A 25565-nucleotide genomic window follows, 5' to 3' on the forward strand; every position below is an offset into this window, starting at 1 on the left:
AACAAACAAACAAACAAACAAAAAAAAACACCTTAGTTCATGTGGTTTAAATTGATAAAGGTTTATTTGAAATCTCAAAACTGTCACTAAAAGATTAACATTCTTTGGTTTATCATATTGTCTTCCTAGCAATAGATGTTTAAATTATTTCATTTTAAAGGTTTATTTTGTTAAAATGATGATTCAATCCACTGATTGGTTATTAAGAGATAATTTAGTGGATAAACATAAGTAAACAAAAAATGTCTACATCTGTAACTAAATGTATCTAAATTTAAAAACTAAATAGAGCATATAACAGTAAACCTTATATATATATATTAAAAAAATCAATTGTTAAGGCAAAAGAAAAATCATTATTTTTCACCTCATCAAGCTTTACATCATGCTTTATTATTATGATCAAAATCATACTCCCATGCAGAGACATTGGGAGGAAATGTCTTTGGCTAAACAGCCACAGGTGCTTTAAAAGACCTCCATGGGGCCTAGAAAAGGCCTAATAACCTCGGGGAGAAGGATGTGCGTGTGTTTTCTCCACAGAATGCAGAATCACCCATCTGGATTGAGCGACAGCAAGAGAAGGAGACAGCAAAGGAGGATGAAAAAACATGGTGCTGACATTTTAAACAGCTTAAACCTTTCCTCTACACAGGCAAGAGACACAAGGGAGGCAAGTCCCCCCACCTGGAGTCAACTTCTGAATCTCACTAAGAGAGCAAAAGAAGCTGTAACTGCAGCAGGAAAGGCTGTTACAGTGGAAAATATGTTTTTAGCAATGTTAACAATAATTTCTTTGCAGGTACCTAATGTGGAGGGAGTCAGCTATTGGACATATGTACCTGACCCTCCCATCCTACATCCTGTGGGATGGGGAGACAGTGATATTATAAAGGTTACAACTAATAATAGTAATATCTTAGGAGGTATAGAGGATGCTGCTATTCTACAGGTATCAAAATCAATAAATTATGAGGGAATGTCGGATACTACTCCGATTTGTGTCACCATATCAGGAAGATCACCTACCGGGTGTCTTCCCTTAAATTATAGGACATTTTTAAGTGATGCTCCTGATCATAAAGATGCAGACCAGACGAAGCGTCTAATTTGGGAACTGGAAATAATGACGTTAGGATATCATAATTTTAATGATAAATACTTGAAAAAGGAATCTCACCTACCCAACTGTGCACAAACTTATAAAGATCCAGATCAGTTCTGGAATGCTTTTAATACTAGACCAAAATGGCTTCAATGCAGCTTTAATAAGGCCGCCGTTTTCATACCCAATGGCTCACAAGACCAAATTCTAGATTTCTCAGTGTCAAGTCCATCTTGTGATTATACTCAGTACTTAAGAAATAATTCTCAGAAATTTAATAATTATCAGCCACAGGCACTAGGAGAGCCACTTCGGAGATGGTTTACTCCCGGATGGGTGGCACCAGTGTTTGTAACCCATTCTTCCTTTTATAATGAAACAGGCATTCAACCTGAATTGTTTCGTCTCTTTGCGGCCTCCAATATAATTCTTTTAAAGAAGCCAAAAGAAACTAATTCTGCTCCAATTGGAGTGAGAGCATGCATAGAGAATCCTATGGGAATTTTAGCTGGTGAACCAGAAAATTTAGCTATTGATAGACTTGGAAAATCTTATCATATTTCATGCAAAGGTTGTATAGTTACAAATTGTTTGACATCAGAATTAAATAAGCAATACTCTGTAATTATGATCCTTAAAAGACCACGATACTTAATGCTACCGGTGGATTTAAAGGATGATCCTTGGTTTGATAATCCAGCTTTACAGATACTTAAAGAATTGCAATCTTTACTGAGGCCAAAACGTTTCGTCGCTGCCCTAGTTTTAGGTGTAAGTGCTTTAATCATGATTTTAACGTCATTAGCAATGTCAACAGCAGCCTTAGTCCAGGATGTGCAAACTGCTAACTATGTAAATGACCTAAGTAAGAATGTCTCTCTAGCATTAGCACAGCAAGAGATTATTGACAGGAAACTGGAAACAAAAGTAGATGCCTTAGAACAAGCTGTGCTCGGGCTGGGACAGGAAATACAGAATATAAAAATCCTATTGTCCACACGCTGCCATGCCAGTTTTAAGTATATTTGTGTTACCCCTATGCCATACAATTCTTCGCTTAATTGGAATAATACTAGAAATCATCTATTAGGTATTTGGAAGGATACAGACATTACGCATAATTTGCAACTATTACAGGCGGATATTACCACCATGAGCAAAGCGCATTTGGATGTTGAAAATATTAAATCATTGGCTGATTCTCTAATGACTGGATTAAACGAACTTAATCCTTTCAATTGGACACATAATATAATTGGCTTTGCAGTCATCGGAGCAATTTTGCTTTTCATACTTCTTGTATTTCCAATTATCTTTCGCCTAATCTGTCGTTCTATCTCTACCATTCAACGTGAAGTTCATGCCCTTGCATTAAAAAAAAAAAAAAAAAAAAATGGAGGACATGCCAAGATTTTGCTGCCCACTCCATCTCGGCATCTACATGTGTGAGAATCCATGTAGTCATCGGCAATTAGCCCCGAGAGAGGGCATCGTCTCTGGCCAAAAAACTCCTCCACTCTTAGATATTCTTTCATAACTATTATTCTTTCAGTAATGATTCTTTTAACTTTCCACATGAAATTGCTCCGATGGAAAAAAGATCAGGATTGCGAGAGAGAATTAGGGTAATCAGAAAAGAAAAGAAAGTTGCAGAGGGTTAGTGATAGGAATATGGATTATTAAGAGGAAAAATGCTCAGCTGCTAGAGAAATATATGTAACAACTAAATCTAAAGACCTCATGTTATTTCTTGGTGCCTACCTGCTAAACTGTGTCATGAGTTTAAGTTTTCAGACAGCGGATAGCATTGCAGACAAAATCCAGCAGATATTCATCGAAATTCCTTAAATCATCATAAAGGAACACGGATAATAACTATATGAAAGCTGGAATCTTGGACCCCGTCCCCCATTATATATAAAGGAGGACATTGGACTAAGCCCTAGGAACGAGAGCTCCGAAAGGGTTAAAGAAAACTCCTAAAAACAAACCGGACTCGTCAAATGATTTTGGGTGTGACTTTTAGCCAAATAGAAGCCTCTGCAGCTGCAAGGCCAAAGGGGGCTGGGCTCTGGAGCACAAGACCCACCTGAGATAATGGGACTGATTTCAATCACAAAGACCTGGGATAGCCCAGGCCTTACTTTTGTCTTGTTCAGGGTTGGTAATCTGCATGTGTATCTCTCTTTTGTACCTTGGGTGTTTTGCACTTCTTTTTACTAGAAATTCACTGGGAGAGGGGAATATATAAAAAATCTTGTGTCCAAAATAAAGTGTTCGATTGCACAAGAAGCATCGATCCATGTCAGGTTCTTTCTAAAGCGCCGATCATAGGATTATTTTCCTAGGAAAGAACCGCTACAGATAAGAATCTGTGGGAAAATCACTCTATCCTTCCCCACCTTTACTGAGACCCTCGACCGCGAGCAAACTCGTGCCCCACTGGACTAGCTGGCCTTGGCCACCACCATGCCTGGCTGCACAGATCTTTTTTTTTTTTTTAAAAGGTGTTTTTGGGGAGCAGTTTAGCACACACTTGTAACCCCAGTACTTGGAAGGCTGGGACAGGAGGATTACAGGTTTTCAGGCTAGCCTCAGCAAATTAGTTAACCGTGCTTCAAAATAAAGAGGTAGAATTCCTTTGTGTTCAGTCCCAGCAAAACACATACACATATACACACACAAATGTCACTAATCTGGAGCTAATCTGCCAGGCATGGTGGCACATGCCTATAATCCCAGTACTTGGGAGGCTGAGACATAGTTTTGAGGCCAGCCTCTGCAATTTAGTGAGGTGTCCAGCAATTTAAAGAGATGCTATTTCAAATTAAAAAATAAGACTGGATACATAGCCCAGAGGTAGAATGCCCCTGAGTTCATTAGCCAGCAAAACACACACACAAACACACACACCCCAAAAATAAAAACAGTGATTTTAGGCTAGGTATGCAGCTCAGGAGTAGAGTGCTTCTCTAGTGTGCAAGAGACCCTGGGTTCCACTGATATATCAAATTCTCTCTCTCTCTCTCTCTGTCTCTCTCTCTCTCTCTCTCTCTCTCGTTTCTCTTCTCTCTCTCCCTCCCTTTTTCTCTCCTCTCCTCTCTCTGTTTCTCTCTGTCTCTCTCTCTGTCTCTCTCTCTCTCTGGTTTCTCTTCTCTCTCTCCCTCCCTTTTTCTCTCCTCTCCTCTCTCTGTTTCTCTCTCTCTCTCTCTCTCCTCTCTCTCTCTCTCTCTCTCTCTCTCTCTCTCTCTGGTTTCTCTTCTCTCTCTCCCTCCCTTTTTCTCTCCTCTCCTCTCTCTGTTTCTCTCTCTCTCTCTCTCTCTCTCTCTCTCCTCTCTCTCTCTCTGGTTTCTCTTCTCTCTCTCCCTCCCTTTTTCTCTCCTCTCCTCTCTCTGTTTCTTTCTCTCTCTCTCTCTCTCTCTCTCTCTCTCTCTCTCTCTAGTGGGGGCCAACATCTGAAATCCCAGCCAATCAGGAAGCAGAGGCAGAAAAGAAGTTTGAGGACAGCCTGGACAACTTAGACCCTCATCTCAGAAAAATTAAAAAACAAGAGCTGGGAATGGTGGCACAAGTCTGCAAACCCAGTGCTGGGAGTCTGAGACATGAGGATTGCAGGCTCAAAGCAACCTTGACAATTTAGCAAGACCCTCAGCAACTCAGCAAGATCCTGATTCAAAAAATAAATAAGCTAGCCAGGCGTGGTGGCACCCACTTGTAATCCCAGCATTTGGGGGGCTGGTACAGAAGGATCGCTGTTCGAGGACAGCCTCAGCTATTTAGTGAGGCCCTGTGCAACTCAGTGAGACCCTGTTTCAAAATAAAGAATAAAAGATAGGTCTGGGAGCCGGGCATGGTGACCCACGCTTGTAATCCCAGCATTCGGGAGGCTGAGACAGGAGGATCTCGGTTCACAGACAGCCTCAGCTACTTAGTGAGGCCCTCCACAACTTAGTGAGACCCTGTTTCAAAATAAAAGAATAAAAGAAACAGGGCAGGGGGTGTAGCTCGAGCATCAAATGCCCCTTGGTTCCATCTCCAGACATGCAAAAAAAAAAAGTTCTGGGAGAGTAGCCCTGAGGTAGAATGCCCCTGGGTTCCATCTCCAGTACTGTAAAACAAAACAAAAAAAAATACACCACAAAAATCACAAAATAAAGAATAAAGAAATTGGGCTGAGGATGTAGCTTGGAGGTAGAAAGCCCTTGGGTTCAATGGCTCAAACCCCAGTATTACACAAATCAATCAATAAATGAATAAATAGAAAAGTCTGTGGGAGTTGCTTGGAGGTAGAGTGCCTTTAACACTCTCTCTCTCTCTCTCTCTCTCTCTCTCTCTCTCTCTCTCTCTCTCACACACACACACACACACACACACACACACACCCCTCATAGGAATTTCATTGGATCCCTAGAATTATTATTACTACTACTACTATTTGGGTATTGGGGATGGAACCCAGGGCATTCTACCTCCAAGCTACACACCTGTGAAGTAAAATAAAAAATGTGGGTACGACGGAGTATGAAAAACACGAGAGAAGTCTGGTACACGTGGCATGTAAAGTTTTAATTGCACGCTCTCCCGGGGATCAGGGCGAGGCACAGTGGGGCCCCGCGCCTGTCCGAAGCTAGAGGACGTGAGTCTCGCGAGATGGGGGGGTTTACTGGCGGGAACGCCCAATTCTCGCGGGGGTTTCACCCCTCCCACCTCCCGAGCAGAGGTCATGTGACGCAAAGTCACACAAGTGCAGGACCCAACTTATCAACACCCACCCCTATTTTATTTTTAATTTTTATTTTTTGTGGCGTTGGGGATTGAACCCAGGGCCCTTCTACTTCCAAGCTACACCCCCCCAGTCCAGTTTTCTATTCTTTTGTTTTGTTTTTGCTCTTGGGGGTGGAACCCAGGGGCTTTTTTTGTGGTACTGGAGGTGGAACCCAGGGGCTTTTCTACCTCTGGGCTACACTCCCAGATCTATTTTTTATACTTAATTTGGAAACAAGGTCTCACTAAGTTGCAGAGGGCCTCACTAAGTAGCCAAAGCTGTCCAAAGACCACAATCCTCCTGTCTCAGCCTCCCAAATGCTGGGATTACAAATGTGCGCCACCATGCCCAGCTGGTAAGATTAGTTATAAAGTTTAATAAGTAGGGCAAGGCCCTAGAGTGTGGCTTCCAGGTGGCCATCTTGTGGGGTCACCCTCCCAGCACATCAACGAGTTCACAAAGAAAGTTCTAGCACACCTTGGTGCTCAGTTTTTTTTTTTTTTTTTGGTGTGTGTGTGTGTGTGTGTGTGTGTGTGTGTGTGTGTGTGTGTGTGAGATACTGGGATGGAACCCAGGGACATTCTACCTCTGAGCTACACTACCAGACATATTTTTTATTCTTTCTTTGATGGTACTGGGGATGGAACCCAGGGGCTTTTCTACTTCTGGGCTATACTCCCAGACCTATTTTATACTTTATTTGGAAACAGGGTCTCACTAAATTGCTGAGTCTCACTAGGTAGCTGAACCTGGCTTCGAACCTGTGCGATCCTCCTGTCTCAGCCTCCCAAGTGCTGGGATTACAAGTGTGCATCACCACACCTGGCTGCCCTTTTTATTTTGAAACAGGGTCTGAGTTGCAAACGGGCCTTGCTAAGTAGCTTGGCTGTCTGGGACCCATGAGCCTCCTGTCTCAGCCTCTTGAATGCTGGGATTACAAGCATGTGTCACCACGCCCAGCTTTTATTCTTTATTTTGAAACAGGGTCTTACTGAGTTGCAGAGGATCCCACTAAGTAGCCACGGCTGTCCGCAAACCACGATCCTCCTGTCTCAGCCTCCCAAATGCTGGGATTACAAGCTTGTGCCACCATGCCTGGCACTATACTTATGATTAGTTTATTATAAATGTTAATAAATAGGGCAAGGCCCTGGAGTGTGGCTTCCAGGTGGCTTCCTCATGAGGTTACCCTCCTAGCACATCAATGAGTTTACCGAAAAAGCCCCAGTACACCTTGGTGCCCAGAGTTTTTAATGGGGCCTTATTGCATAGGCACAGTTAAATCACTGGCCACAAGACAGGACTCAGTGCCAGTCTTTCTGTCCTCCCAGGACTCTGTCGGGCCCAAAGTTCTTGCCCTCTAATCTGTGGTTGAACTTCAGGTGGCTGGCCCCATTCTGAAGCTACTTTGGGTTTGCTAGAGTCACTTGATTAGCATGACAGGTTCCCATGACTCAGGAAATGGCAAAGGTTTTTGAAGTTCTGTGCCAGGAACCCTAAGACAGGCATATTATTTATTATACCACATTACTTGACCTTAAGTGTTTTATGGAAGTTCATTTAAACCATGAAGCCTGATTTACCTATTTTTAGTCTATAGGTCATTTAAACAATAAACTTTGTGTCTGCAGAGAACACCAGCAAGAGGCTGGTGGTATTCTCTGTAGATGAAAGGGAAAATGATGAGTTACTTATATTAAGGTCTCTCCCTAATTTAAGGAGAAACAATCATGCAGGAGTGTCTGTTTCTAGGTGTGAAGGATTAAACTGGAAAAACTGTGAGGATCTAAGAGAACTTTGTGTGCATGTGTGTGGTACTGGGAATGAAACCCAGGGGCTTTTCTACCTCCGAGTTATACTCGGAGCTATTTTTTTTTTTGCAGGTCTGGGGATGGAACCCAGGGGCATTTGACCTCCGACTACACCCCCTGCCCTATTTTTTATTCTTTATTTTGAAACCGGGTCTCACTGAGGGCCTCACTAAGTAGCTGAGGCTGTCCGCGAACCGCGATCCTCCAGATCTCAGCCTCCCAAATGGTTAGATTACAAGTGTGCGCCACCACGCCCGGCTACACTCGGAGCTATTTCATATTTTATTTGGAAACAGGGTCTCACAGAGTTGCTGAGAGTGCTTCGAACCTGCGTGATCCTCCTGTCTCAGCCTCCCAAGCACTGGGATTATGAGTGTGGGAAAAATGTGTAAGGTTGAGGTAATTTAGCTTAATTTCATTCATTAGCATATATTCATATAAAACTTTTCTTTCCACTTGCTATTTATTATTTATTTACTTTTTGGTGTACTGGGGATGGAACCCAGGGGCATTCTACCTCTAAGCTATGTCCCAACCCTATTTTTTTTTTTTTTTTTGGTGGTACTGGGGTTCCTGGATACCCTTCTACCTCTGGGCTATACTCCTAGACCTATTTTTTATATTTTAATTGAAAACAGGGTCTCTTAAGCGAGCTGGCTTCAAACCTGTGTGATCCTCTTGTCTCCGCCTCCCAAGCGTGGGGATTACAAGCGTGCGCCACCATGCCCAGCGCAACCCTATTTTTTATTCTATATTTTGAAACAGGGTCTCACTGAGTTGCAAAGGGCCTCAGTAAGTAGCTGAGGCTGTCCGTGAACCCGGTTCCTCCTGTGTCACCATGCCCAGCTGTCCACTTGCTATTTATATATAAATCCCATTTATATCCACATAGTAGTAGACAACCCCAGTCCTATTTTTTACTCTTTATCTTGCAACAGGGTCTCACTAAGTTGCAAAGGGCCTCACTAAGTAGCTGAGGCTGGCTTGGAGCCTGAGCAATCCTCCTTCCTGTCTCAGCCTCCCCAATGGTGGGATTATAAGCGTGCGCGACCACGCCTGGCTAAGAGATTTTAAAATGTTTCTCCTGGAGCTGGGGACAGAGCCAGGATTTAAGCTTTTGTTCCACTGGTTTGGATCAACTTTTTGCACTGGGCCCACTAGGCCAGGCCAAATTTGAGCCACTCATGCTAATGTTTCACATCAACATCCTAAGACTCCATTGTTTATCTGAGTTTAGGGAAAATTGAGAGAATGAAGTAAAAGCCAAATTCTGAAACAAGCATTTTCGTTGGCATATGAAGGTTTCTCCTTTAATGGTTTACAAGGAAACTAACTTAGAAAATGGAAGCCCACTTTTTTTTCTGTTCCTGCTTTCTTTTTTTTTTTAATATACATATTTTTTAGGTGGTACTGGGGTTCCTGGAAGCCCTTCTACCTCCAGGCTACACTCCCAGACCTATTTTTATTAGGAAACAGGGTCTCTTAAGCCAGCGTGGCTGGCTTTGAACCAGAGTGATCCTCCTGTCTCCGCCTCCCAAGCCTGGGGATTACAAGCGTGCACCACCACGCCCAGCATCGTTCCTGCTTTCTTCAGCCTGTCTATCTCTACAGCCAGACCTCAGCTCAGCTTAACAGAACACTCATTCTGCATTGTGGAATGAAGTGGTACTTGACTGAATTTCAGATGATAGCCATTTAAGCTCTTTAAGTTAAACCTATTGTCATCCTGCCTTCTGACAGTTTACCATGGGTGTTCAGTGAAGTTTTAGGAAACACAGCCTGGACTTTGGGAGGGAACATCACAGCTCATAATTACTTTGAGGAAGTCAGAATGCAGAGACCTGGCGGTGAATTGCTGAGAGCCGACTGTGGGGCTCTCAAAGCAGTTATGGTTGTGAGGAGGGCTAGCGGAGGTAACAAACACTGCCAAGGTGGCTTTGTAGATATCAGTCTTGGAAAATTACAGAAATGATAGCTACTTTTATGATCACAGGCTGGTAAGGTAGTACATTATAGTTAATTTTTTTTCTTTTGTGGTGCTGGGGAATTGAACCTAGGGGCGCTCAACCGCTGAGCTACATCCCCAGCCCTTTTTATTGGGTACTGGGGATTGAACCCAGGGATTTTCTACCTCTGAGCTATACCCTCAGCTCTATTTTATTTTATTTATATAATAATTTTTGCAGCTTCGACAAGTCTTTACTACAATGTGAGTAAAAAACAGGAAGAGGGAGGCGGAGACTGGAGGATCATGGTTCACAGTCGGCTTCAGCTACTTAGTGAGGCCCTGTTTCAAAATAAACAATAAAAAACGGCAGGGGGTGTAGCTCAGAGGTCAAATACCCCTGGGTTCCATCCCCAGACCCGCAAAAAAAAAAAAAAAAAAAAAAAAAGGCTGGTGTGGACGCTCACGCTTGTAATCCCACCATTTGGGAGGCTGAGACAGGAGGATCCAGGTTCGTGGCCAGCCTCAGCTACTTACTGAGGTCCTTTGCAACTCAGTGAGATCCTTTTTAGAATTAAAGTATGCCGGGCATGATGGTGCATGCTTATAATCCCCGCGCTTGGGAGGCTGAGATAGGATGGCACAGGTTCGAAGCCAGCCTCAGCTACTTAGAGAAGCTCTCAGCAACTTAGTGAGACCCTGTTTCCAAATAAAATATAAAATGGGTCTGGGAGTATAGCCTGGAGATAGAAAGCCTCTGGGTTCCACCCCTGTACCACCACAAAAAAAAAAAAAAAAGTATAAAAAAATAGGGCTGAGGGTATAGCTCAGAGGTAGTATGCCCCTGAATTCCATCTCCAGTACTGCAAGGAAAAAAAACAAAAAACAAAAAACAAAACAAAACAAAAAAACACACACATACGTACGTACGTACACACACACACACACACACACACACACACAGAAAAACAAAACAAAAACACAAACCCCTGCCATCTTCCTGTCTCAGCTTCCCATGTCCAAAGCCTCATTTTGTAATCATTGAGCTAAAAAAACAAAACCAAAAACCTATACCTCAGTATGTACAAACAGTATCATGGGAAAATTCGCATAACTAGTCTACAATGTAAACATGGTATTGACAGTATAACAAAGGCTTATGAAAAACTCATGTAAAAGGGTAATTTAAGCAAGTAGTATATGGATTGTTTCTTTCAAAGATAAACTTAATATGCAGAATAAAGTCCAAAAAAATTTTATTTTTCACTTTCCCAAAAGTTTGTAGGCATGAATACTTCTGTTTGACCAGCATATTTGGTGTGATATATTAAGACAAACTACATTGTATGATCAAGTCCAGCTTGATTATTATAAATCACAGCAGTTAAATCAATTGGCTCTGAAAATCTGTTGCTTTTATAGATGATGCATTTCTCATTTATAAGCTTAAAGTTTACTCATCTTTAGTCTCAGAATTAGATTCAAAATATGTATCTTCCTTTTTTCTTTTTGGTGGTCCTGGGGATTTAGCCCAGGGGCACTCTATCATGGAACTACATTCCCAGCTCTTTTTTATTTATTTGTTTTTTTTGGTACTAGGGATAGAACCTAGAGGGTGTACTACCTGAGTTACACCTCAGCCCTTTTTTAAAAATTAAGAAAAGCTGGGCGTGGTGGCAAATGCTTGTAATTCCAGCACTGGGGAGGCTGAGACAGCCTCAGCTACTTATGGAAGTCATCCGTAACTTAGTGAGTCCCGGTTTCAAAATAAAGAATAAAATATAGGGCAGGGGGTATAGCTCAGAGGTCAAATACCCTTGGGTTCCTTCCTCAGACCTGCAAAAACAAAACAAAACAAAACAAAACATAAACAAAAAACTAGGATTGAGGGTGTAGCTTGAAGGTGCAATGCCCCTGGGCTCCATCCCCAGTACCACACACACACACACAAAAAAAAAAAGGTCTAAGTTGCTGAGACTGGCCTCAAATCTGTAATTCTTCTGTCTCAGCCTTTCAAATAATGAAATAATGGATTACATTTGTATATCACTATACCCAGCTTCTTTATTTTTGACACTGGGGCTTGAACCCAGGGGAATTCTACCTCTGAGCTATAATCCCAGCCCGATTTTATTTATTTGGAAGCAGGGTCTCACTAGGTTGATGAGTCTTGCTACTTACTAAGGCTATCTTCAAACCTGTGATCCTCCTGTCTCAGCCTCCCAAGTACAGGGATATGTAAAGGTGTGTGCTACCACACCCGGCACGTGTCATTTATTTTTTTGCGGTACTGGGGATGGGACTCAAGGGAATTCCTACCTCTGAGTGACACACTCAGCCCTATTTTTTATTCTTTACTTTGAGACAGGTTCTCACTGAATTGCAGAGCCTCACTTAGTAGCTGAGGCTGTCCATGAACCACAATCCTCCTGTCTCAGCCTCCCAAATGCTGGGATTATAAGCTTGCACCACCACGCCCGGCTCATGTGTCATCACTGGGAATTATAGGCATACACCACTGCACCTGGCTCAAAATATGGTATCTTCTTCAAAGAGCTGGTCATAACTTTAGTATTAATCTAGGCAAATTTAATACTTTATTGAAGATCATACAAAAACACAATAAATAATGAATAGAGTAGGCAAAACCATTAGCCTCTGTCTGCAATTCAGAAAATACATGTCAGTTCTGGACCAAAATAATTCCGTTGAAGTACAAAACGTGATGGGGAAGAATTAAAGGCTTGCAGTGACTGCTTTTGGTGGTCAGCTAAGCCAACAACCATTAGCTATTTTGGAAAGTGAAGGTGACCTTAATTTGCAGATAAAGAACGTTTTCGGTAGCTTAAAAAAATATAAACTTTAAAAAAGCTTGTGAATCATATACAAAAGCAGCTGTTTGAGACCAAGGTTGAAAACCAGAAATTGTGTTAGCACCACCAGCAAGCACAGGGTCCTCTGACTGTCCCGCCCTCCTGTTTTGCACAGAAAGCAGACTCTAGTTCTGTATACATCATTTACAGTTCCAAGAATCAGCCTTGAGTACAGGGTTCCTGCAGAGTAGTCGTGAGCCCCAAGAGGCACCAAGCGGTTACACAGGCTAGGCAACAATCTGATCACAAGTTCCGGCGGTATAACAAATCCCGTGTGGCCTTATCAACTTTTTGCTGGTAGTCCTCTAATTTGTCAAGTATTTTCTGGGATAGCTGTAAGGAAAAAGGAGTTGAAAAACATTGAAGTCATTGATCCTTCCCCCCCCCTTTTTTTGCAGTACTGGGGATGGAACCCAGGGGCATTCTACCTCCGAACTACACCCCCAGCCCTATTTTTTATTTTTTAAAAACAGGGTCTCATTGAGTTGCAGAAGGCCTCACTAAGTAGCTGAGGCTGTGAACCACGATCCTCCTGTCTCAGCCTCCCAAATTCTGGGATTACAAGCGTGCACCACCATGCCTCGCTCCTCATTCCTATTTTTTATTTATTTATTATTTTTGTGGTACTGGGGGTGGAACCCAGGACCTTTTCTACCTCCAGGCTATACTCCCAGACCTATTTTATACTTTACTTGGAAACAGGGTCTCACTTAGTGCTGAGAGCCTAAGTAGCTGAGGCTGGCTATGAACCTGCGGGATCCTTCTGTCTCTGCCTCCCAAGCACTGGGATTACAAGCATGCGCCACCATGCCCAGCTTTTTATTCTTTATTTTGAAACACGGTCTCACTGAGTTGCAAAGGGCCTCACTAAACAGCTGAGGCTGCCCACGAACTGCAATCCTCCTGTCTCAGCCTCCCAAATGCTGGGATTACAAGCATTCGCTACCACACCTGGTTTATTTTTATTTTGAAACTGGGTCTCACTAGGTTGATGGAAGTCTCACTACCTGCTGAGGCTGTCCTTGAACCAATGATCCTCTTCTCTTGGTCTCCCAAGTGCTGGGATTATAGGGATGTGCCACCATGCCCACCTATTTTATTTATTTTTTTGCAGTACTGGGGATGGAACCTCAGAGCATTCTACCTCCAAGCTACACCCACAGCCCTATTTGTTATTCTTTATTTATTTTTATTATTATTATTTTTTTGGTGGTACTGGGGTTCCTGGAAGCCCTTCTACCTCCGGGCTACACTCCCAGACCTATTTTTACATTTTTTAAAATTTGGAAACAGGGTCTCCTAAGCCAGCGCGTGCGGCTGGCTTCGAATCTGCGCGATCCTCCTATCTCTGCCTCCCAAGCGCGGGCCACCACGCCCGGCTGTTATTCTTTATTTTGAAACAGGGTTTCAATGAGTTGTAAAAGCCTCACTGTGTAGCTGAGGTTGTCCCTGAACCCAGATCCTCCTGTCTCAGCCTCCCAAATGCTGGGATTACAGACGTGCGTCACCAGGCCTGGCTTACACCCCTAGCCCTATTTTTATTCTTTATTTTGAAACAGGATCTCACTAAGTTGCGAAGGGCCTAAGTAATAGCTGAGGCTGTCCACAAACCACGATCCTCCTGAATGCTGGCTTTAGAAGTGTGTGCCACCGCGCCTAGATTACCACCTACTTATTTATTTTTAGACAGGATCTGATTATGTTGCCCAGGTTGGCCCACAACCTCTAGGTCCAGCAATTCTCCTGCTTTTGCCTCCCCAAAAGCTACTACTAGAATTGTACACCACAATCCCAGCTTAAAAATCATGCTGTGAGTTTTATTTACAGGCTCAGAAACACTAGTAAGCAAATAAGGCACCACTATTATGACTATGTGAACATAGGAAACACTATTGTTTCTTTCTTTTAAGGCAAAGAGTAGCTGGGCACAGTGGTGAATGCCTGTAACCCAGTACTTGGAGGGCTGATACGGAAAGATGGCAGGTTTGGAGCCAGCATCAGCAACTCAGTAAGACCCTATTTCAAAATTAAAAAATAAGAGGCTGGGCATGGTGGCGCATGCTTGTAATCTCATCATTTGAGAGGCAGAGACTGGAGGATTGTGGTTCACATACAGCCTCAGCTACTTAGCGAGGCCCTTCGCAACTCAGTGGGACCCTGTTTCAAAAATAAAATAAAAAGACTGCCAGGCGTGGTGGCTCACACTTGAAATCTCAGCATTTGGGAGACTGAGACAGGAGGATCCCAGTTTGAGAATAGCCCCAGCTACTTAGTGAGGCCCTTTGCAATTCATTGAGACCGTGTTTTAGAATGCTCCTGGGTTCTATCCCCAGTATTTGTTGGGAGGTAAAGACAGGAGATTCGCAGGTTCACAGCCAGCCTCTGCTTAGTGAGGTACTCCAAAACTTAGCAAGACCCTGTTTCAAAATAAAAAAGGAATTGGGGTATAGCTCAGTGGTAGAATTCCCATGAGTTCAATTCCCAGTACTGGGGAAAAGAAAAAAAAAAAAAAGCAGCCAGGCATAGGGTACATGCTTGTAATCCCAGCAGTACGTGGGAGGGTGAGGCAAGATTGCAGGTTTGAGGATAGCCTCAGCAAATAAGTGAAACTCTCATTAACCAACAAGAGCCTGTTTCAAAATAAAAATAAAATACGGCTAGGGGTATAGCTTGGAACTAGAATGCCCTTGGATCCAATCTCCAGTGCCACAAACAAACAAACAAATTCAACAACAACAACAACAACAACAACAAAATAAGAACTGCATGCTATTAGTGAAATTAATGCCTACATCGTTTCTCATTAGGTTTGGGAACGCATGCTAAGGTGACCCGTGACTTCTGCTCTCCCTCGATTCTCTAAGAACTAAAGATCAAGCTGAAGCTGTAAGGTGCAGCTGCTCGTGCAGGGGCCTACAAAAGACAGCAGATGAAAGATTCTACTCACTGCGATGTTGTGATTGTTGGCACTGTTTTCTCCCAGAGCTTGGAGAAGCTGATCAATAGAAGAGTATGGGAGCCACACCATTGGGGCTGTTGCTGACAGTGGAAACTGAAAAAAAAAAATATTGTGTGAAAAAATTTGAAGAGTGCACCACTTTTATAGGAACTTTAACAACAACAAAAGGCTTTTTGAGTTGCCTATTTTTATTCTTTCAGTTAGGATTACTCCTTTACTTTTCTCTTTCTCTTTTTTCTTTTGGTGGTACTGGGGATAGAACCCAGGGATATTCTACCTCTGAGCTCCACTCCCACCCCTCCCCTTTTTTTCTTTTGGTGGTGCTGGGGATTAAACCAAGGTGCATTCTATCTACAAGCTACACTGCCAGTCCGATTTTTTTTTTTTTTTGCTGTACTGGGGATGGAACCCAGGGACATTCTATTCTCAGAGTTATACTCTCAGCCCTATTTTTTTATTCTTTATTTTGAAACAAGGTCTCACTGAGTTGAAAAGGACCTCACTAAGTAGCTGAGGCTGTCTACGAACCACGATCCTCTTATCTCAGCTTCCTAAAAGCTGGGATTATAAGCATGTGCCAAAACACTCGGCTCTTTATTTTTTTGGTGGTAATGGGGTGGAACCTGGGGCACTCTACCTCTGAGCTACATCCTTTGCCCCATTTATTAGTCTTTATTTTGAAACAGGGTCTCACTGAGTTGCAAAGGGCCTCACTCAGTAGCTGAGGCTGGCATCAAACCTGCGTGATCCTCCTGTCTCAGCCTCCCAAATGCTGGGATTACAAGCATGCGCCACCACGCCGGGCTGACCTATTTTATATTTTATTTGGAAAACCTTACTAAATTGCTGAGAGCCTCACTAAGTAGCTGAGGCTGGCTTCAAACCTGCGTGATCCTCCTATCTCAGCTTCCCAAATACTGGGATTACAAGCGTGTACTACCACGCCCAGCTTCTGGCTCTTTATTTATTATTATTATTTTGCAGTACTGGGATGAAATTCAGGGGCATTCTAACTTCAAGCTACACCCCCAGACTTATTTTTTATTCTTTAATTCCAAGTGTAATCCCAAAATGTTGGCATTATAAGTGTACACCACCACGTTCAGCTTCCCAGTACTACTTTTTATTTATTTATTTATTTTTTTGCAGTACTGGGGATGGAACCCAGGGCTATTCTACCTTCAAGTTACACCCCCTGCCCTATTTCTTATTCTTTATTTGGAAATAGGGTCTAAGTTGTGGAGGGCCTCACTAAGTAGCTGAGGCTGGCCTCGAACCCAGATCTTCCTTTCTAAGCCTTTCAAATGCTGGGATAAGAAGCAAGCACCACCATGCCCGGCTTAATCACAATTCTGAAACAGGGTCTCACTGAGTTGCAAAGGGCCACACTAAGTAGTTGAGGCTGTCTGTGAACTGTGATCCTCCTGTTTCAGTCTCCCAAATGCTGGGATTACAAGTGTGCGTCACAATGTTTGGCTTCATTCATTCTTTTATTTGCGGATCTGGGGATGGAAACCAGGGGCATTTGACCTCTGATTAGGGCAACCCCTACAACCCCTGCCCTATTTTTTATTCTTTATTTTGAAACAGGGTCTCACTAAGTCGTGGAGGGCCTAAGTAGCTGAGGCTGTCCACGAACTGTGATCCTCCGGTCTCAGTTTCCCAAATGCTAGGATTATAAGCATGCAACACCAAACCTGGCTTTCATTCTTATTTTGAAACAGGGCTTCACAAGTTGCTGAGGCTGGCCAAGAACCTGTGATCTTCCTGTCTCAGCCCCCCAAGTAGTAGGATTACAATTTTGCACCACCAAACCTAGTTCCTCTTTCCTTTTACAAGTGGGAAACTTGTTCTTTTCTGGTTAAATCAAATATGTTTTCTTTCTTTCTTTTTTTTTTTTTAATAATATGGGGATTTAACCCAGAAGCATTCTACCTCTGAATTACACACCTAGCCTTAATTAATTATTTTTAATTATATGGTATTGGGGATGGAACTCAGGGGCTTTTTACCTTCAATCTATACCTCCCAGCCCTATTTTATTTTATTTTGAAACAGGGCTTAAGTTGCTGAGGCTGGCTGCAAACCTATGATCCTTTTGTCTCAACCTCCCAAGTACTGGGATTATAAGCATGCACCACCATGTCTGCTAGCCCTATTTTATTTTGAAATAAGGTTATGCTAAGTTGTCTAGGCTGGTCATGAATTTGTGATCTGTCTGTCTCAACCTCCCATGTACCAGGATTATAGGTATATACCATTAGGCTCTGCTTAAATCAAATATATTTTAAATTTATATTATCTTTCATTTTATTTTGGTGGTATGAGGTATTGAACCTAGGGGCATTCTACCTCTGTGCTACACTCCCAACCCTCTTAATTCTTTATTTTGAAAAAGAGTCTCATTAAGTTGTAGAGAGTCTCACTAAGTAGCTGAGGCTGGCCACAAACTTGCGATCCTCCTGTCTCCATCTCTCAAATGCTGGAATTACAAGCATGCACCACCACACCTGGATCCAGCTTTTTATTTTTTTTATTTCGTTGCAGTACTGGCATGGAACCCAGGGGCATTCTACCTCCAAGCTACACCCCCAGCCCTATTTTTTATTCTTTATTTTGAAACAGGGTCCCACTAAGTTGCAAAGGACATCACTAAGTAGCTGCGGCTGTGCATAAACCACAATCTTCCTGTTTGAGTCTCCCAAATGCTGGGATTACAAGCACATGCCAGCATGGCCTGGCTCAGCCTTTTCTTTCTTTTTTTCTTTTTTGCAGCACTGAGAATGAAACCCAGGGGGATTCTACCTGAGCTACACCCCAGTCCTATTTTTTTATTCTTCATTTTTGAAATAGGGTCTCACTGAGTTGCAGAGGGCCTCACTAAGTAGCTAAGGCTGTCCTCGAACCACGATCTTCCTGTCTCAGCCTCCCAAATGCTGGGATTACAAGCGTGCGCCAACACGCCCAGCAGCTTTTAATTTTTATATATACCTTTTGATATTGGGGATTGAACCCAGGGCCATTCTACCTCCAAGCTACATCTCTAGCCCTGTTTTATTTTTATTTTGAAAGAGGGTCTTACTAGGTTGATTAGAATCTTACTACTTTCTGTGGCTGTCCTTGAACCTGCAATCTTTCTGTCTCAGCCTCCTAAGTACTGGTACTGCAGGTGTGTGGGACCATGCCTGGCTGTTATTTCTTTATTATGAAAAAGAATTTTGTTTGCTAAGGCTGGTCTCAAACCTGGAATTATAGGTGTGTACCACCACGCCTGGTGAGTATCCTCATTTTTATAAAAAGAAACTAGAGAGTCCTAGAGTGACAATGTTTAGTTGTACAACCACAAGAGTAAAGGTTAGATATACTAATACATATTTAATTGTGGATCCTTATCTTAGTCTGATGATACAGAATTAAAACTTAAATGTGCATACCTCAATTCCAAAATACTGATGTCCTTTTCCTAATACAGCATCCACATATTCTGCGACCAAGTCCACAGCTTCTTCTAAGAGGTCATAGTTCAAATACAGACGAAGCAACTCGGCAGCATCAACTTTCTGTAAAAAGACGTGATTAGGATCACACACCATTTTTCATCTTTCCAGGATTCTGACCAAAGGCTGCTAAGTGTGTGATATTATTCCCTGCCACTTACACTTTTTTTTTTTCATTTTTTTCCTCAAAATAAAATTTTGTGTGTGTGGCTATGGGGAGGAAACCCAGAGCATTCTACCTCCGAGCTTCATCCTCAGCCCTATTTTTTTATTCTTTATTTTGAAACAGGGTCTCAGTAAGTTGTGGAGGGCCTCACTAAGTAGCTGAGGCTGTCCTCGAACCTGCTATCCTCCTGACTCAGCCCCCCAAATGCTGGGGTTACAAGTGTGCGACACCATGCCCAAGTTTTTTTTTTTTTCTTCTTTGTGGTGCTGGGGGTTGAACTCAGGGGCTTTCTACCTCCGGGTTACACTCCCAGACCAGTTTACTTTATTTAAAAGCAGTGTCTCACTTAATTGCTGAGAGCCTCACTAAGTAGCTGAGGCTGGCTTCGAACCTGTGCGATCCTCGTCTCAGCTTCTCAAGCGCAGAGATTATAAGCGTGCGCCACATGCCCGACTGACTGTTACATTTCTTGATATAAATGGGTTCTTTGGTTTAATCAACTATATCTTAGGATAACAGTTGGGATCCCAAGAGCCCAGTTACTTCCAGATAATTTGTGAGGCTTTATTAAACTATTAAATGGCCTTCCTCTTCTGTTTTGTGACCTAATGATGCCCAACTCCCCACCCCCCTCTTTTTTTCTTTTCAGTACTTGGGACTGAATCCAGGGTTTCCTACAGATAGGTAAGTACTCTACCACTGAGCTACATTCTCAGTGCTTAAATTTTCTTTTTTAGGGGGAACAGGGGGTTGACATTCTACTTCCAAACTATCCCTCTTGCCCTTTTTACTTTTTGTTTTGATGCTTGGTCATACTAAGTTGGTCATACTAAGTTTCTGAGGGCCTCTACCCTCCAGCCCTATTTTTTTATTCTTTTTTTGTTTTGGTATGGAACCCAGGAGTTTTCTACCTCTGGGCTATACTCCCAGACTTATTTTTTAATTTATTTGAAAACAGGGTCTAAGTTGCTGAGAGCCTCACTAAATAGCTGAGGCTGACTTTGAACCTATGCAATGCTCCTGTCTCATCCTCCCAAGGACTAGGATTACATGCGTGTGCCAACCTGTCCGACTTTTTGGTTTTTTTTCCGTGTGTGTGGGTATAGGGATGGAACCCAGGGGCATTTGACCTCCAAGCTACACCCCCTACCCTATTTTGTAGTCTTTATTTTGAAACAGGGTCTCACTAAATTGCCGAGGACCTCACTAAGTAGCTAAGGCTGTCCATAAACTGCGATCCTCCTGTCTCAGCCTCCTGAATGCTGGGATTACAAGTGTGCACCACCACACCCGGCTCTTGCTTCTTATTCTTTATTTTTTATTTTATTTTTTATGGTACTGGGGATAGAACCCAGGGGCATCTTACCTCTAAGCTCCATCCGCAACCCTAATTTTTCTTTTTTTTTTTTGGTGGTATTGGGGTTCCTGGAAACCTTTCTACCTCCGGGCTACACTCCCAGACCTATTTTATATATTTTTTTATTTGGAAACAGGGTCTCTTAAACTAGCGAGGCTGGCTTCAAACCTGCGTGATCCTCCTGTCTCTACCTCCCAAATGCGGGAATTACAAGCGTGCGCCTCCACACCCGGCTTCCAGCCCTAATTTTAATTTTAATTTTGAAACAGGGTCTCACTGAGTTGCAAATGGCCTAAGTAGCTGAGACTGTCTTTCAACTGCGATCCTTCAGTCTCAGCCTCCCAAATGCTGGGATTATAAGTATGTCCCCAGTGTTTTTCTTTTTTTATTTTGAAACAGTGTCTTGCTAGGTTGATGAGAATCTTACTACTTGCTTAGTTTGTTTGTTTTTGCGTTACTGGGGATTGAATACAGGGGCATTCTACCTCTGAGCTACACCCCAGCCCTATTTTTTTTATTCTTTATTTTGAAACTAGGTCTCGCTAAGTTGCAGCAAGCCTCACTAAGTAGCTGAGGCTGGCTGTGACCCACGATTCTCCTGTCTCAGCATCTCAAACACTGGGATTTACAAGCCTGTGCCACCATGCTCTGCTCCACCCCCTCCTTTGTATGTCTGGTACTGGGGATTGAATCTAGGGCAATCTACCTCCAGCTACACTCCCAGCCCTATTTTATTATAAAACAAATAGGTGTGATGAGAGCTCACTACTTGCTGAGGCTGTCCTTGAACCCGCAATCCACCTGTTTTCAGCCTTTTAAGTACTGGGATCACTGGCATGCATCACCATGCCTGGCTTCATCTTCCTCTTTTGAAAGGTCTCAGTAGGTTTCTTTTTTCTTTCTTTCTTTTTTTTTTTTTGCGGGTCTGGGGATGGAACCCAGGGGCATTTGACCTCCGAGTTACACCCCCTGCCCTATTTTTTATTTTGAAACCGGGTCTCACTGAGTTGCAGAGGGCCTCACTAAGTAGCTGAGGCTGTCAGCGAACCGCGATCCTCCAGGTTTCAGCCTCCCGAATGCTGGGATTACAAGCGTGCGCCACCACGCCCGGCTCTCAGTAGGTTTCTAAGAGTTCTCTATGTTACTAAGGCTGTTCTTGCACTTGAGAATCCTCCTGTCTCACCCTCCCAAGTACTGAGATTATAGGCATGGGTTGCCATGCTAGGCTTGCTTTTTCCTTTTGAAAAATAAATAGTAAATACTGTACCATAGATGTATTCATTATCTCAAATATAAGCTTATTATTCAGAGCATACAAGCAGGCATTAGTCTAATTACTAAGCTGTGGAGCTTTAAACCTAAACATCTAGGACTACGTGTGGAATTTAAGTTGTTCTTAGTGATTTTAACTATGATGATTAAGTTGCCAAAAGTATGTAAGTCAGTATGTTCTCACAAATTATCACTCTTTTTACTTTAATCATCTCATGAAGTTACTCAGAATAATGAAGAGCATATTCTTACTCTACAGGTTAAGATACTACATACCTTGTAACTGTTTATAAGCCAATTAGGCAGAGGAACCCCATGGGACAAGAGCTTGTTGATGACACAGTGGTGGTACAAGTTATTCTGGACTTTGTATCTTTCTAGGTAAGTTGATAATAGTCGCCATGCTTCATCTGTAGCACTTGAAAGAAGCAAACGGAACAAATAAGTTTTAGGTTCTTTAAATTGGTTACTGGAAGCCCTGCGTGGTGGTGCACGCTTGTAATCCCAGCATTCGGGAGGCTGAGACCGGAGGATCGCAGTTCATGGACAGCCTCAGCTACTTAGTGAGGCCCTCTGCCACTCAGTGAGACCCAGCTTCAAAATAAAGAATAAAAAATATGGCAGGGAGTATAGCTTGAAGGTCGAATGCCCCTGGGTTCCATCCCCAGACCCGCAAAATAAATAAATAAATAAGCCGGGTGTGGTGATGTATGCTTGTAATCCCAGCACTTGGGAGGCGGAGACAGGAGGATCATGCAGGTTCGAAGTCAGCCTCGCTGGCTTAAGAGACGCTGTTTCCAATTTAAAAAATATATAAAATAGGTCTGGGAGTGTAGCCCGGAGGTAGAAGGGTTTCCAGGAACCCCAGTACCACCAAAAAAAAAAAAAAAGTTCCTGGAGCTGGGCGTGGTGGTGCTAGCTTGTAATCCTAGTATTTGGGAGGCTGAGACAAGAAGATTATAGTTCACAGCCAGCCTCAGCTACATAGTGAGGCCCTTGGCAAAGTAATGAGAACCTGTTTCAAAAATAAATAAATAAATAAAAAGCCAGGCGTGGTGGTGCAGGCTTGTAATACCAGTACTTGGGAGGCTGAGATGGGAGGATCGCGCAAGGTTTAAAGCCAGCCTCAGCTACTTAGTGAGGCTCTTAGCAACTTAGTGAGACCCTGCTTCTAAATGAAATAGGTCTGGGAGTGTAGCCTGGAGGTAGAAGCCCCTCGGTTTCATCACCAGCACCAAAAAAAAAAAAAAAAAAAAAAAAAAAGGCTGCTGAAGAGTTCAAGATCCTTGATGGAGATTTATAGTACCACTGACAGTATGTATGTACAAGAGAAAATATTCATTAAAAATTTTTTGGCACTGGGATTGAACCCCAGGGGCATTCTACCTCTGAGCTATACCCATAGCCCTATTTAGTCTTTGATTTTGAAAAAAAGGTTTCACTAAGTTGTGGAAGGCCTCACTAAATCACTGAGGCTGGTCTTGTGGTCTTGAACCTGCAATCCTTCTGTCTCAACTTCCCAAGTACTGGGATGACAAGCACGCGCCACCATGCCTTGTTAAGAAAAAATATTTAGCTGGGCGTGGTGGCGCACGCTTGTCATCCCTGCGCTTGGGAGGCTGAGACAGGAGGATCGCACGGGTTTGAAGCCAGCCTCAGCTACTTAGTGAAGCTCTCAGCAACTTAGTGAGACCCCATTTCCAAATAAAATATAAAAAAGGTCTGGGAGTATAGCCCAGAGGTAGAAAGCCTCTGGGTTCCATACCAAGTACCACCAAAAAAAAAAAAAAAGAAAAATTAGAAACTTAAACCTAAATCAGTAATATAGCTAGGTGGTAACTACTATTATTAGATCAATATGGCTTATGGAGAGTCCTAGAAACTAGATGGCTTAGAATCTTGTATTTTTCTTCCACTAACCACATATTTATTAACTATACAATTAAATAAACCTGTTTCAGGATTTCTTAAAAAAAAAAAAAAAAAGCCAGGTAAAATGCCCTGGGAGGCGGGTGTGGTGGCTCACACTTGTAATTCCAGTACTTGGGAGGCTGAGACAAGAGAGTTGCAGGTTTGTGGCCAGCCTCAGCTACTTTGTGAGGCCCTCTGCAACTTAGTTAAATCCTGTTTCCAAATAAAATAAAAAGTTTGGGGGGTGTACCCTGGAGGTAGAAGGCCCCTGGATTCCATTCCCAGTACCTGCCCTCCCCTACAACACACAAAAAACCATAAGGGCCTGGGGGTGTAGTTTGGAGATAGAATATCCCTGGGTTCAAACCCCAGTACCAGAAAAAGCCCTTGTGTTCAATCCCCAGCACCCCTCCCCCCACAACCAACACACAAGACAATTGGCTCAAATCTCGGGGCCCAAATCTGATTTGAGCATTAGACTCAAAGAGAGGTTGTAACTTAGAGACTAGGGTGATATCTCATAGTGCATGCTTTAAGAAGTGATTGAGATATGCTAATTTAGGGGTTGAAAACTAACGTAAGAGTGCTTCTGCTATGGTTTGAATGTGTCCCGCAATGTGCACATACTAGAAAGTGAATCCTCAAAGCAACAGCACTGGGAGGTGGGGCCCACCAGAGGGTTTTCCTTGTGACTGGCACAGTCTAATGCCTTGTTGCAGGAGCAGGCAAGCTGTTGTGAGAGTGGATTTGTTATAAAAATGAGCCTGGCTCTTCTGCCTTCTTTTCTCATGGGATGATGAAGCAAGAAGGCCCTCTCCAGAGGCTGCCACCTCAACTGTGCACTTCCTAGCCTCTGGGACCATTCCAAGTAACATTCCATTGTTTATGAGTTTCCCAGTCTCAGAATTGTTATAGCAGAGCTGGGTGTGGTGGTGCACGCTTGTAATCCCAGCACTTGGGAGGCTGATACAGGAGGATTGTGCAGGTTGGAAACCAGCCTCAGCTACTTAGTGAGGCTCTCAGCAACTTAGTGAGACCCTGATTCCAAATATAAAATTGATCGGGGCATGTAGAAAGCCCCTGGGGCCCATGCCCAGTACCACCAATAAATAAATAAATAAATAAATAAATAAATAAATAAATAAATAAATAAATAAGGAAGGAAAGAAAGAAAGAATTGTTATAGTAGTAGAAATGAACTTCTGTATTCTCTCCTTTTTTTTGGGGGGGGGGGAGGGGTGCTGAGGATTTTACCAAGAGGCATTTTACCTCTGAGCCTGTTTTAGTTTTATTTTGAAACAGTCTTGCTAAATTCCTGGAGGTGGACTTGAACTTGTGAAACTCCCATTTCAGCCTCCCAAGTACTGGAATTACAGACCTGTGCCACAATGCCAGGCTAAGAGTTCCTTTTCTTTTTCTTTTTGCGGGTCTGGGAATGGAACCCAGGGGCATTCAACCTCCGAGCTACACCTCCTGCCCTATTTTTTATTCTTTATTTTGAAACCGGGTCTCACTGAGTTGCAAAGAGCCTCACTAAGTAGCTGAGGCTGTCCGCGAACCGCGATCCTCCGGTCTCAGCCTCCCAAATGCTGGGATTAAAAGCGTGTGCCACCACGCCCGGCTAAGAGTTCCTTTTCTTGATGACACACTAAGTCTTTGAGGAAGAGGATATATCAAGAGACATTTCATAGGTCAAAGCATGTTGGTTTCATCAATGAATACCATTATGACACCCTAATTATAAACTCTCCAGCTTCTACAAAATCAGCCAAAAGAAAAAATCAAAGTGTTAAATGAAAAACATTTATGAAAGGAAAAAGAATTTATCAAAAGAATTATCTTCTTTACCCCAGGAAGAGAGCTACACCTTCAGACAAGTAAACCCATCCGAGCCAAAGAACACT

General features: G+C 42.9%; 1 protein-coding gene across 4 annotated transcripts in view; it reads right to left on the bottom strand.

The window, feature by feature from the left end:
• Positions 1-12742: 12742 nt before the first annotated feature.
• Positions 12743-25565, bottom strand: part of NUP160 (nucleoporin 160) — a gene marked incomplete at both ends in the record, with an annotated part of 71668 nt that continues 58845 nt past the window's right edge. For all 4 annotated transcript variants that reach the window (XM_080719511.1, XM_080719510.1, XM_080719509.1 and 1 more), the window contains 4 exons: positions 12743-12832; positions 15447-15551; positions 18893-19018; positions 22027-22168. In XM_080719511.1, coding sequence (XP_080575637.1) covers positions 12743-12832; positions 15447-15551; positions 18893-19018; positions 22027-22168 — 463 coding nt within the window. The remainder of the gene's footprint in view (positions 12833-15446; positions 15552-18892; positions 19019-22026; positions 22169-25565) is intronic.

Source organism: Muscardinus avellanarius (genome assembly GCF_963383645.1).
Source record: "Muscardinus avellanarius genome assembly, chromosome: 1".
Classification (NCBI taxonomy): Eukaryota; Metazoa; Chordata; class Mammalia; order Rodentia; family Gliridae; genus Muscardinus; species Muscardinus avellanarius.